The 15292-nt window shown below is 37.1% G+C and overlaps 2 protein-coding genes across 2 annotated transcripts in view; one reads left to right on the forward strand and one right to left on the reverse strand.

Moving 5' to 3' along the window:
* Nucleotides 1–15292, reverse strand: part of LOC127844207 (repressor of RNA polymerase III transcription MAF1 homolog) — a 505514-nt gene that overhangs the window by 166030 nt on the left and 324192 nt on the right. The gene's annotated exons all lie outside the window — the stretch shown is intronic.
* On the forward strand, nt 1094–13908 carry LOC127846011 (protein escargot-like). The gene is made up of 4 exons (XM_052377192.1): nt 1094–1348; nt 7692–7739; nt 11838–11847; nt 12412–13908. Exons 1-4 carry the CDS (start codon nt 1094–1096, stop codon nt 13455–13457), a joined length of 1359 nt encoding a protein of 452 aa, XP_052233152.1. The 3' UTR covers nt 13458–13908.

A 15292-nucleotide genomic window follows, 5' to 3' on the forward strand; every position in this document is an offset into this window, starting at 1 on the left:
TGACGTCTTTTTATGACCGCAGTGTGTATCTTAAAGAGTGTAGTTCACACATTTGGTCAATTAAAAAACAAAATATACATATGCTTCAATTTTCAATCTAAGTTCTCAGTCTTTATTAAATTACAAAGTATTCCTAAAATCATTGCTTATGTGTTACGTAAATAACTTACATCAAGCTAAAAATTCATTTCATAATGGTAAAACAAGATATTCTGCACGTATTCTGCAAGTAGTACCCGAGCCGACAATGACCAATCCAGTGCCACTGATAAATATATTCGGAATTATTACATATCATAGGGAACTTAATAAAAAAATATATTTAATATCTACAATTTTGAAACTCGGATGAACCACATCTACACTACACTATACAAAAAGTTAGAGAGACAACGGTATCAATACCGTTTCAAGCAAGACTGGCCTTTAATTGAACTGTTCTTAAATCTGCGGCTAGCATTTCACTTCTTCTTTTTTTCAACTGGTGTGGCATTGCTCCTGTTAAGCTACTACCGGTGCAGCTGGTGCTGATTGATGTTTCTCCTGCTGCTGATGATAGGGTTAGTGTATCTAGCACTATAAACGCCGATCATGCAAGTAATGTTGGTATTGGGAGAAGTGCAACCAGAACTACTGATGTAGCTGCTGCTGCAAATGTTGATGATGGTGGTGGTGGTGGTGGTGGTGGTGGTAGTGGTGGTGGTGATGGTGGTGGTGGTGGTGGTGGTGGTGGTGGTGGTGGTGGTGGTGGTGGTGGTGGTGGTGGTGGTGGTGGTGGTGGTGGTGGTGGTGGTGGTGGTGGTTTTGGTGGTGGTGGTGATGTCGCGCGAAGTGCATCTAGTACTACATATGTCGTTGTTGCTGCTGATGACGCTAATGACAGGGGTGCTACTAGTGCTGCTGGTGTCGCTGTTCCTGATGATTATATAATGACAGCAGTGCAAATATTGCTGCTGCTGGTGACGATGTTGCTGATGATGACGATAATGACAGAAGTGCTACTAGTGATGATGCTGGTGTCGCTGTTGGTTTAAACATATTTCTGTCAGAAGTGCTGCTATTGCTTGTGTCGCTGTTGCTGATGATGACGATAATGACAGCAGTGCCACTAATGCTGCTGCTGATGTCAATGTTACTGATGATGACGAAATTGACAGCAGTGCTACTAGTGCTGCTGCTGGTGTCGCAATTGTTGATGATGACGATACTGACAGCAGTGCTACTAGTTCTGCTGCTGGTGTCGATGTTGCTGTTTATGACGACGGCAGTGCAACCGGAAATGTCGAGGCGGCTGCTGCTCCTCCAGGAGAGTGCTCGTGTCATTCGCCAAAGAGCCAGTGATACTGTTGTAATTGTTAATTGTGTCTGTATTAGTGCTTGTCGTCTCTTGTGTTGATATAGTGATAAAAAAGTGCTGTGTGTTGTTAATGACTCCGACTCCACAAGTTTGATAAAAGTGAAAGAAAATCATATTTGATACTTTAAATATTTATGGCATTATTTATGGCACTAGAACGTTAAAACTGAGAAACATATGTAAATAACAGCAACAAACGTTTTATTTTATGTCCTACGGATTCGTTCGTAAAGATTCCGATCTTATGCAACATGTATAGGAGCCGCGCTCTGTGAAAAGGGGGTTTATTGCATGTGCGTAAAGTGTCGTCCCAATTAAGTCCTGTGCAATCAGTGATGACATTTTCCGCCTAAACTGGGACTTCCTTTTAACGAAAAATACCATAAAAGCGGAAAGTGTCGTCCCTGATTAGCATGTGCGGACTGCATAAAATCCGCTTTTCACAGAGCACAGCTCATATATTTTGAAAGTTTTATGCAAGTTTAAAGCCTATGAGGCACCTACTTAAGTATGATCGAGATTTTTAAGTCCCTTAATTTTAAAATAGACATACAAACTGGCGAGGATTAAAGGCTCCGAAAACGCAGTAGTTAAGGAACGAATGTGAGAAGACTATTTGAGTCGCGTTCTGAGAATCTGGGCTTAATGCATGTGCGTAAAGTGTCGTTCCAGATTAGCCTGTGCAGTCCGCACAGGCTAATCAGGGACGACACTTTCCGCCTTAATTGGATCTTTGCTTTACGCACATGCATTATGCCCAGTTTTCTCAGAACACGACTCATTATGTCATCAAATAAATATATCAGTGACGATTAAAACAGCAAAGAAAACACACATGCCATTATTCCATTGAACATTTTAGTCCCTGAAACTTGTAAATGCATATATAGGGAATCTCAGCTTTCCCATCGCTAGCCATTGAGAGGCAACATATTTACTACTTAATATCAGGATTATGAAAATTGCATTAAGGCAAGACCAGTTGTCTATCGAAATTTGCTCAACTTTGGAGCAAGCAAACGAAATAAAATATAAAGAAGAAAATATTATTCCTTTTTTAATTGTCAGATGGAAACGCAATGCGCAGAATAAAAAAATAGTAAGTGCATATTTGTCAAGCAATTTTGCCAAACGTTTATATTACAATAGTGTCCTAATTAGTTTTACTTTTGTTTGCTTTTTTAATTACTTTTTACAAAATGTGTCTATGTTGTAAAATATCAACTAAACCAAAATGAGCAGGTAAATATTCTGGTTTGGGTAAACATGGACGCAAGGCAATAAAAACAACGAAAAATGCGAACAAACATCTTTATTAAAATTAAAATTACAACGAAGCAGACAAGAGCCCCAGAAACACAAAGTACATATTATTCTGAAATACTCCCGATGACTTGGGTAATGAATATTTAACCCTTGGACTCACAACATCTCCACCATTTTCCTTAGGACCTGTTCTAACCAGAATCATTCTGCTTATGAACGAGAACTAGTTTAAGAAAATAGCCTTTTATAATATGAACAATAACCTTACAATATCCACAATCGAGTCAATATTATACTGTAGATTTCGATTTAGTGATATACAATGCGTCTATGTTTTGGAAGTTGCACAAAATATAATTTAAAGAAATAACAATGGCCCATTATTAGTAATATTTGACGTGTCCCGCATAGATAAATTCATTGTACTTAATGATTGTTATCTCTTCAACGGTCTGCTGTGATCACATGCGGAACAGCAAAATAAAACGCAACGCCTTTTTTGACGGTTCAAAACAATGTTGCGACAACGGTAAAACAGAAAACTTTGCTGATTAAAAAATGGAATAATTTGAATACATAATTGAATATCGATTGATAAAATGAACGTGTTATATTCGAATTAACGTTAAGGTATATTATACAAATATCGCATTGTCGTCTAAATCGCTAGTTAACAATGGAATGATAGAATCTTGCATTCAAGCATTTAATGATACAGAGCTTCGTTGCCTTAATATTAATTAGCCGTGAATTCGTTTTAAAACACAAATAACAGGTTGACACAAAGACATTATCATATTTTAAAACCAAAAAGCTGTAAAAGTATTAATAATTAACCATTACTGTGTTCCAATTATAGCAACTCTTCATATTTACGGTATAAGGCGATTCGCGCTTCTCCCGAAAACATGCGTAAAACCAGTTTCACACTGGGCTGGGTTGAATATCTTCACAACATCATATACAGTGAAACAAAAAAATAGCCCCGTCCATGTATTTGAATGATGAATCGCTGGAAAAGAAGCAGGTATGTTTAATTATTGGTACGAAAGCTGCAGGTGCGAGCGCACATTTATCTGTTACTTTACCACCATGTTAACACCTATTACTGCCATTTTGCCAGTGTCAAGTGGTTAATGTTATCTCCCTGTCCGCTAAATGTCCACGCCAAGAGTGCGAACTTGAAAAATTAACAGTCGTTTTAATTGTTTGTCACAAATACAATATTCCACCATAAATCTTTGGCCAGTGACACTTGATAGCCGGTTAATTATAATTCCCGTACTCATGGCGAACGGTCTCCTGGCTTGTAAGTACTTGATGGCAAGGGTCGAGCTTTACGTCAACATGTCAAACTGGTTCGGAAACAGTGTTCTCTACCATGATCTAGCTAGATCTAAATCGTTTGTTTTAAATTGTTGTTTACTTTTTTTTCTTAGTAGTGTTTGATACTTTGTGGTTGTTCGATGTTTTTCATTCATGTTTGTGTTATTTTGTTGCTTTTTACTTCTTTTGTGAGTGTTTGTGGGATACATGTACTTGTTGTGTGTTATTGTCGATGGGTTTGTTGGCGTGGTGGGAGGCTTTTGCTTTTGTTCTTAATGTTCTGTGGTTGGTCATTTTCAGTTGACAATCGCTCTATTCTGTGGTTTTGCATGTTTTTGTGTTGGGTCATTTCGAGTTGAAGACCGCTCTATTCTGAGTCGAGAACGCAGTGTTATTAGCCCATTTATGCCTAGCGTCTAGAAAAAAAGGCATTGGCAAACAGCGTAGACCCAGATGAGACGCCGCATGATGCGGCGTCTCATCAGGGTCTGCGCTGTTTGCTTAAAAGAATTTCTGTAAGATATATTCTATATATAGAAATAAATTTACCAGACATCCCTAATTTTAGAAATAAATTTATCCAATTTAGAAGGATGGGAGAGTCCACTAGGAAATATGGGTTAATAACGTAGAACGTATCGGTAGATGCAATTTCTAAAACGTACACCGCTCGTTTGTGAGACTATAACCCGAACGGCAGAAGTAATGTCAGATTGCACCCGAACCCCACCATCAGAGTTGCATCGTGCCCACAAAAAAGCATACATTGAACAATAAATACAAATTCATTTTAATGTTTTATGCATCGTTGTTTATCAGCCCATCAACAACAATTTTCCAATTATCACAAGTTAAACACGCGGTCTTGACATTGCACTTAAAGAAGTATTATATTAATGCTTACACACCTGTTTCATTATTGTATGTTTTACCATTCGAAAAAATTGTAAACCAAGTACCGGTACATAAAAGTATGGCAACATTTTTAAAAACAGCCAGATCCGTTTTCGAAATGTTTGATGTGCACATTTCTCGGGATAATTAACTTAGATAATTATTGATAACAATTCATTATTTAAGTAAAACAAGATTGCCAGTTGTTTAAAAAATATTTGATTGAACATTATTAATTATGTATTATAGCCTCGCTGAATGGAAACCTCGCTTAATTCGTGAGCGTAATGTGTCGTCACAGATAAGTCTGCGAAGTCGGCACAGGCATATCAGGTATGACACCCTCCGCTTTTATGGAATTTTTCGTTTGAAGGCAGTCTTTTCTAAAAGAAAATCCAGTTTAGGCAGACATTGTCGTCCCAGATTAGCCTGTGCGCAATGTAATTTAATCTATTAAAGTATAAATGGTATTCAAGCTAATATTATAAATGTGTATTTATAAGTTCTAGCAGACGTTGAACACATAAGAAAAATGTAAAGGAAGTCAAACACATATAAATTTCTATTTCAAATTATTAAAAGTATTCGACACAATTTAGAGAACGCTGCGAAAATGTCTGTTATAAACTAATATAGAGAAACATTTCTAATTCAAGTAACTATTATTCGATCGATTCCCTTAATATTCTTACTCACCGCGACTTTCGCTATGTGAAAGCTACAGGCCTTAAATCAAAAATACATGTAATGATTATTGCTCAAATCACCGGCTTTTGGAGTAGCAATAAATCTTATGCGAGGTTGTGAAGTGTTGAAATTGTGATAAGTGCTCTCAAGGTCCACCTGTCGCGAACCTGTCCCGCGGTAAAAAGGTTACTCACGCAAATCCATGGTCGTCGATGAATATTATACCAAATTAGCACAGTCCGCGTATAATTATTTTAACCGACTATGCGACGTTTCCATTTTAATGACTTTAGATTAATATGTTTACATAACATGAACACACACAAGCATTTAAGTAATGTCTGCGTGCTATTTTAACTATGTTGTGTACACGATACTTATATTGTTATATGTATTGACAAAGAAAAAGCAGTCCGTTGTTAGTTTGATTGACAATATTTAACTCGAATAAATTTCCGTTGCTGTTAAATACAGTTAGCCCTTAAAAATGTTATGGTAGAATATGTTGTCACGTCATGTTATAATATAAAAAGATTTAACAATAAATCGTTGTTCAACTCTAAAATAATAAAATATTTTCATATTCCCTTTAGATTTCCTTAAAATTGAAATTCACAATCGCTTGTTGTAACAAAAACACTTCAAACTAGAGATGTTTTTCTGAAATATTAACTAATCTGGCCCTATAGTTTCTGTGTGTAATATAATGATGATAAATATCGTCTAGTAATGAATTCAGTTTCCATTCAGCTTCTATACAAGAAAGAACATGCGCATTCAATACTGACACTTTTGCACCGCACAACTGAATAGTGTCGTGTCGACAACGATTGTTCCATTTAGTCCTGGACGTATTGTACATGGCCATTTGTTTTTTTAATAACTTTGCAAGGTGTCGACTTTAAGCATATGACGTTTTTTTTCTCCCACAAATACTCGTTATACGGTTATAAGGCAGATACAAAGCTTTGGTCGCCAGCTGCACTTGTTCTATGGAGGACAAGTGTCACATCTTGCGGATGAATACAGGATGGCGTAATCACTGGGTGTCAGCCGGCGGAAGTCATTTGCAATGAAAATAGTGCCATGATAATTTAACATTAATGCACAATTCTTATTTTCACGCAAAAATCAACGAAAATCATAATGTGAATGTTAAATTGATTATTTTTAAGAAGTTAAAACGTGTCATGGGAAATATGACTAAAAATACAAATTCTAAATATTGCTTATAATGAATAACGAATATAGATTAAATTGATACATATACTACCTAACAAAACAAACAGTACGATTGAAGTAAAGACAGTTCATATCATTGAAAAACATATAAACGAGAGTGATAGTCGAATATACGACACACTAGCCTTAAGAACAGATACATTTTATACATTATAATTCTAGCGCTTTGTTTAATTATTAGCAACGTTATTTAATGTATGTGTGAGAATTTAACATGTTCATATGATGTTGCCCCACGAGTTCCATTTCGTGCGCAAACATTTTAAAATAACACTTAACATAATAATGAAACGATTCAAATTAATAAAGATTCTCTAATATGTTCAAAGTCATCTTAAATCAGAGGAAGTCATTTTTGAGCCATGAATACCACTCCGGTGCACACACAGTGTAAACAATGATTTGAATGAAAATTCTTTGCACATTTGAAGCGTATCCCAGACAAAAATGGGGTAATACCGACCCAATTGTTGCGTTCGCATTGTACAGCAAATGTCCGCTCTGTTTCACACAGTCACTATTCCACATTGCACCTGTCGAACAAGGGCATACGCGTTGCCATAACAACAAAAGAGGCAGACGTTCATTATGCGCCACGGAGCTGGCTGTTTCTTTTAAAGGAATGCGACGTTGGCCTTTGAACGTCGATTCTAATGAGGAATTTATTTTTTAAGTGCTTAAAGTGTCTTAAATGCGTCCCTTGTCAAATTGTGACAGCGTGTTAAATTGGACACTATTTTCCGATGTGTTTACCATCGTCGGTCGGTATCGGATAGTGTCGAGACTGAAAACCGCCGAGTTTTAAAAATGTCGAAGGAGCTGTTTCCGGTTATATTGTTGTTAGTTGAAGTTGTGTTTGTTTCAATGAAGAAGTGGTGGTGTTGGTGGTTGTGGTGGTAAAGACGATGAAGAAGAAGAAGGAGAAGAAGAAGAAGAAGATAATAATGATGATGATGATGATGATGGTGGTGGTGGTGGTGGTGGTGGTGGTGATGATGATGATGATGATGATGATGATGATGATGATGATGGTGATGATGATGATGATTATAATGATGATGACGATGATGATGATGATGATGGTGGTGATGATGATGATGATAATGATGATGATGATGATGATGATGATGATGATGATGATGATGATGATGATGATGACGATGACGATGACGATGACGATGACGATGACGATGATGATGATGATGATGATGATGATGACGATGGCGATGGCGATGACGATGACGATGACGATGACGATGACGATGACGATGATGATGATGATGATGATGATGATGATGATGATGATGATGATGACGACGATAACGACGATGATGATGATGATGATGATGATGATGATGATGATGATGATGATGATGATGATGATGATGATGATGATGATGATGATGATGATGATGATGATGATGATCTACAAAATATTATATATTATATATTACAAAAAAGTATACAAAACCCTTCTCCTGAGAGTGACTTTCCTCCATGTCATCGTACAGATGATTATTTATAAACTTACGGCTGAGAGCTGCGTGCACGCGCCTGATCCTAAATCACATTAGGTGTCATTACGATGGGCTAATTTTGTCATTCAACCTGCGATTACCGGCGTTGATAACGAGCGTCTGTCTACTAAAAATATGATGTGCCACTTCAGTATTACGCCTCTTACACGCTTAGGAATCAAACATTTCACCTGTACTTTAATTGGCGGCCATTAAAACGAGCATTTTATTATGAAACATTTTAATTGATATGATGGGAAACTCGTCGCGCGACTGCTAGCCAATGGGTTCGGTCTTTGCTACAGGTGCAGGCTCCTATTTTATTATCAAATAAAGGTTTCATTAGCGAACGTTATCTGCATACAATCTTTCTTATCGTCGCTTTTTTCAATATTCTATAGATTACCTTTCACCTGACTAGCGCGTGTCGTTGTTAAAGGGATCTTTTCACGCTTTGGTAAATTGACAAAATTGAAAAAAGTTGTTTCAGATTCGTAAGTTTTCGTTTTAGTTATGATATTTGTGAGGAAACAGTAATACTGAACATTAACCATGCTCTAATATAGCCATTATATGCATCTTTTGACGATTTTAAAACCTAAAAATTATAAAGCGTTGCAACGCGAAACGATTGAATAATTTGGAGAGTTCTGTGTTTGTCGTTAAATTTTGTGAAACTACGATGATTGCTTATATAACGTATAAAATACGTCAAGAAAGTGTTCTCGGCGGAATAGCTCAGTAGGCTAAAACGTTTTTACTTCAGGACTCTGGCAGGACTCCAGGGGTCACTGGTTCGAAACCTGCTCCGGGCAATGTTCTTTTCCTTTTTTTATTTTTTTTCTTCATTTTTTACTGGAGCTTTTACGAGCCAATGTTTACATTTATCAATATAAAGCATTTAATGAATAAGTTAAAAAAATGCCAAATTCTGTGAAAAGGCCCCTTTAAAATATGAATGCATTCGACTTTTGTGCTTGTCCTGAAATTGTTTAAAATCACATGCATACGTGCCCGTCGATTTCATTGCGCAGCTTTATGCGACGAAATTGGGCAAATTTCTGTCGCGTGTCAATTAAAGGATGTTATTTAAACAACACCTTGCTTGAGCCACCATCGCGTATTCAGGCTGATTTGAATCCAGAAATGGGGAATCGATGCGATGTATTTAGCTTCGAGCACGATTTTCATAAATTAAGTATTGTTTGTAGCGACACCTGTTACCCCGGCGTTATAACGCGATCGCACAAGTCTCGCGTGAAGTGGGCGTGACTTGCCTTCCCCTCCCAGCATCATAGGGTGTCATTTGATTGGACAACAGCGCTTCAAGTGGCGGGACAAATTAATACGGCCGTGCGACAACTGTATGTCTTGTGGCTATAAACATTTGTTCGTGCTTGACTCTGGGATATTTTCTGTTGCAAGAAATCAGATTAGTTGAAATATCCATTCTCGTCGCAAAGGCGTTGTTTGTTTTTGCAAGTTACATCGACACCTACAGATCATTAATTTACGTCTCCTTTCAGATGTGTGAATAGTTCTTTTAAATGCTAACACTTGAATACGGTGACATATAATAGAGTATCAACAGATTACGATTCAGCTTAAAAAGATTTAATTGATTCCAAACAGGTGTACGGGACGGATCGTTCATTTTGTGGGATCATGCCATATTCGGACCAATTTTTGCCTGCTGAGATCGTTTTTGGTCAATCATGAATATTACGGTGCTCGGAGACATGGACAGGTCACGAGACTTGAATGACAATCATCTGCACGAGGACATGGCGGATAGTAACTCTCATGAGAAAGGTATATATTTGTGTATATTTTATCATCATCATCATCATCATCATCATCATCATCATCATCATCATCATCATCATCATCATCATCATCATCATCATCATCATCATCATTATCATCATCATCATCACCACCATCATCATCATCATCATCGTCATCATCATTATAATTATCATTATCATCATCATCAATCATCATCATCTTCTTCTTCTTTTTCTTCTTCTTTATCATCATCGTAATCATCAGTAAAAATAGCTGCACCTGAAGCATCATACTATTCGTTATCATCAGCATCATCATAAACAACAGCAAAAACATCATCAATATTACCACCACCAGCATCATCATGGCCATCTCTAACAGCAACAACAACAACAACAACATGAACATGATTATATATCCTTGCAAAAGATACGGATTTCTCGTTAAAGTTTATACAGAAGAAAACGTGGGCTTTTTATCAATTATTACCGGACTACAATTTACTATGTAACGATATCGGCGTGTATTCATTACTTTGTATTTCTGTTGGTGTTGTATTACATAGTGGTTTTAGATACGTTGTTAAAATAAACTTATATTGATGTGATTGATGTCCATGTAGTTACAACTAAGCAAAATCATTTACAAATTTCACATACTTTTGAGATCAATTATTCCGTACGAACTTGGGCTCTAAGGTATACTTTCATATACATGAATACTTGTAAAAAAAACTTGAGCATTTTATATTGAATGTAATATGAAGTATACTCTATAATATATGATATGGTTTGTATTGGAGATAAACTTCAAAAACCAATAAACGCACAAGAGTCTACATTTAACTTCATTTACACAATGTATAGAAATCAAGTTTGCATAGAGTTTTTTCTTTCCAGTTGATGACAAAAGTGTTCATCATGTTACATCACATTAGCGCGCTGAAAATTAATGATAAATTCATAATTCAATAGCAGCTGTGTATATCATGTTTACAACCGAAGCTCATTTTAATATTCGGCTTTCTTTCACTAGCCCTTTGAATTTGCACCTGTCGTCCGTTTCAATATTTTGGATTAAAATGATTTCAAATCATTTATTAGCCCATTCGGTATGTGCTCAAGCGATGTGGGACTTATGAACAGGTGCATTTAAAGGGATCCAATATAGCCATTATATGTATCTTTTGACGATTTGAAAACCTAAAAATTATAAAGCGTTGCAACGCGAAACGATTGAATAATTTGGAGAGTTCTGTTGTTGTCGTTTAAATTTACGAAACTACGAAGATTGCTTTCATAAGGTATTAAATACTTCTTCTGTGTATACCCGGCGGAATAGCCGAGAGAGCTAGTGCGTTCAGACTAACTCCAGGACTCCTGGGGTCACTGGATCGAGGCCTGGTACCGGCTACAATTTTTTGCTTCTTTTAATTTCATTCTTGATTTTTTTACTGGAGCTTTTAAGATCCAATGTTTACATTTATCAATATAAAGCATTTAATGACAAACTTCAAAATATGCCAAAATCTGTGAAAAGGCCCCTTTAAAGTGAAGCGATTTTATTTTGCTTTTTTTGTATATGATCGATGTTTAACTGTCACAATAATATAAAAAAAAATCAAGAAAATAAGTTTATCTTCTCCGATAAGAACACTTGCCTCACGCATCAACAACCGTGTCCCAGTCCCATTTGCAAATAGAATTGAGCTACACGATTATAAAATTTAAGTGACATCGGTTTTATGTTCCTTTTGGAAGGAAACACTAGGTAACTACAGATATACAATAGTCCGTTCTCATAAAACGTGGTTTAATGCACGTGTGTAAAGTGTCGTCCTATATTAGCCCGTGCAATCTGCACTGGCTAATCAGCTAAGACGCTTTACACAAAAAATGATTTTGACTTATAATAGACTTACTTCATACGAAAAATACCACAAGAGCGAAAAACGCAATCCCTGATATGCCGTGCAGTCTCTCTACAATCTGAGACGACACTTAACGCGCATGCATTAAACCCCTTTTTGACAGAGAGAGACTCAAATTCCATCAATATTTGCCGACTTCTAAAAATTACCATGCCGCCTATCGAACGACTGCGAATACAACGCAACAAACATTTCCTATCTTATTAACCTCGTATGTCCTCATGTAAACCATAATCAGCGTTAATCACCTCCACATTCATCCCCGCAACCACCACCACAATCATCAACGGTAGCAACTACACTATATTTTTGAATTACACTGTTTCACCATTTAGTCAGGTGATTGTGATTATACAATTATGTATGGGATGTAGTTTTATATGACTATACTGTTTGGTTCACAGAAAACAGAAAGGTCCGACGAGTGCAGTTGGTGGTACCTGAACCTAAGCGTCTCGTGTCACCGCAGATGAAGCCGCTCGCCGAGGAGACGCTTGCAAGTGTCTCACGGGACCAAGAGCGCGACGGGCACTCCGTCAGCCAAGGGTTCTTCCCTTACTTGCAATACTCGCGCCTCCCATGGACGTTTCCGTTTCATTCCGGATATCCGGGATTCCAAAACGGGTCGGTTTATCCATTTCCGGGAGTACCAGGATATCCACTTTCGGGATTGACGGACGCTTTTCCAAGATTGCCGTATGATTATCTGCACCATTTCGCCATGGGATTTCCAATTCCAAGACCCCAACTTCCAGTTCCGCCATTCGCAGGAATTTACCCACCAAGTTTCGAAGGCGTATCTGCCCCATTTCACAAACTTGATCTTGGTCTCTCAACAACTGAGAAAGTTGAACTCAACGAAATTAGAGAGGTTTCAAAAATAGTGACAGAAACTGATGAGAAACTAATTGCAAACACAGATTTACCAAGTCCGAGTATGTCCACCACAAACGCGGCGTCAGAAAGCGAAATTGAGCATGATCATGAAGAAAAATCACATATTCAAAAGGACCCTCCCTACGAAAGTTTTAAGTACCAGTGCAGTGACTGCGGCAAGTCGTATTCCACGGTCAGCGGTCTCTCGAAGCATAAGCAGTTCCACTGCAATCACGACAAGAAAGACTTCGCGTGTAAATACTGCGACAAACTGTACGTATCGCTAGGCGCACTGAAAATGCACATACGGACGCACACGTTACCCTGTAAATGTAAAATTTGTGGGAAAGCGTTCTCGCGACCTTGGTTACTTCAAGGTCACGTTCGGACGCATACAGGTGAGAAACCGTTTTCCTGCTTCCACTGCATGCGCGCGTTCGCGGACAGGTCAAATCTTCGCGCGCATTTGCAGACGCATTCGGAAGTGAAGAAATACAGCTGTAAGTCATGTAGTAAGACATTTTCGCGCATGTCTTTGTTGTTGAAACATGAAGATTCCTGTATGCGTTTATGACGTAATGACATTGTAAGTTGCGACAGTATTTATTTATATTATGGCGTCATAATTAACATTATTTATATCTAGTGGTTTTTTTTACAAACGTAATATATCAATATTTATTGTTTGGGTTTAATTTTGTCTTCCAGTATTTTAAAAGACCATTTATTGATATAAATGATATTAGAGCGAATGATTATGCATGCATACATGTATCATCACTTTATTTGTTTTGACTGTTCAAATTGGTTCATGCGAATTTGATATTAGTATTACCAGATCAGAAGTTACATATTGATTTAATATTGACCATCTATAGTACTGTAGGAATGTTGCGTTTTCGAAGGTTTTTTTTACCAACTAGCTAACACGAGTCTCACATCCTTGATTTTGAACTCATGTTTGAAATACTGCCATGTGCAGTTATTGCGGTATATTTTGGGATGCACTCCGATAAAAATGTATTCTGTCAATAAGTGTTTGAAATGAGTATTTATTCTTCATTATAATATACCTGTTGTTGTTTTCTTCAATAAATGTAATGGGAAAAATAGCAGTCTGTCTGTGTTTTGTTAATTTACGGGTAGATATACAGAGGCGTATTGAGGGTGGGGCAGGGAGGGCAATTTGCCCCGGGCGCCTTCACAAGGGGGCGCCCGAAAAGGATTCATTGTATTCTTGTTGGACTAGAATGTTTAGTGCCAGACACCAGTCTAGTACGATAGAGCGAACGGGTGAACAGATAATGAAGAACCGGTTCTGAGCTGACCAGCAGTCCTGTTCTGGAAATACGACAGCAAGGCGTCCATTCTGAGACTAAGCAATAACAGAGAAGGACTTGCTTTTTATAGAGGATCTTTTTCTTAGTTTTTTTTGAAGATTGTGAGAAATTCGTTGTACCCACGCGTAAGAAATATAGTTGTGAGGAAGGCTCAATTGATCCGAAAAGCATTGCCGAATTTCATTGTTTATGATAAGTTAACAAATTCTAGCCACAAATAAGCAAACAGTTCTCAAGCAATTCGTGTAACTAAGATATTAGGATCACTGTTAAGCGGGAATCTAAAACCAAATGGAGAGTGAGATTTGAAGATGTTAAAGCAAGCATTTTATAAGAAATGACCTATTCAATTTAAAGCGTTATGGTAATGAAACACATACCCACACATACATAGAACACTCCGAGGCTGACAATGGTTAACAAAAGTATAACTACTTTAAGAATTGTTTCGATGCAATCATATCATTAACAGTGTATTATTTTAATTGTATAGTATTAATACAGTAAAACGCCGTCCATGAAGTCACGACTACGATTTATTGAACAAATACGGTACATGTACTATGTATCAGTACAATCAAATAATCGTCGAAAATATTCGTCTTAAATGTACAACACTTTTTTTCACTTTAAAAATACTAGAAACCAATAATTATGAAGTGAAAGTCCGAATAAATTTGTCGGTCAGTATATTTTTACACTTTCAATTAGCTTCGCTTGACCGTTGACAGGTGGAACGTAACCTGAGGTTACATTAGCAGGTGCGAATTGAACCTCGATGACCTTTTAGAGAGGGGCTGCTTTAGGCCGAGGGGCTTTAATATGTCGGGGTTCGCAATAGCTGTCAGCAACCTTGCTAATTACATGTGTTGTGTCAGTTGATTGTTATTACAGAGTTCAATATTCGCTTTAAGAAATAATTCTTGCAGTCGGCTATAATAAACAAGAACTTAGATTTCTTATGCGCAAAAATCCAATTAGTAGAACGATGGGCAAGTACTATAATAAACTTCATAAATTCATTGTTTAATTGCAAATAAACAACGATAATTTGAAAACTATTTCTATT

This window comes from Dreissena polymorpha, chromosome 9 (assembly GCF_020536995.1).
Source record: "Dreissena polymorpha isolate Duluth1 chromosome 9, UMN_Dpol_1.0, whole genome shotgun sequence".
NCBI lineage: Eukaryota > Metazoa > Mollusca > Bivalvia > Myida > Dreissenidae > Dreissena > Dreissena polymorpha.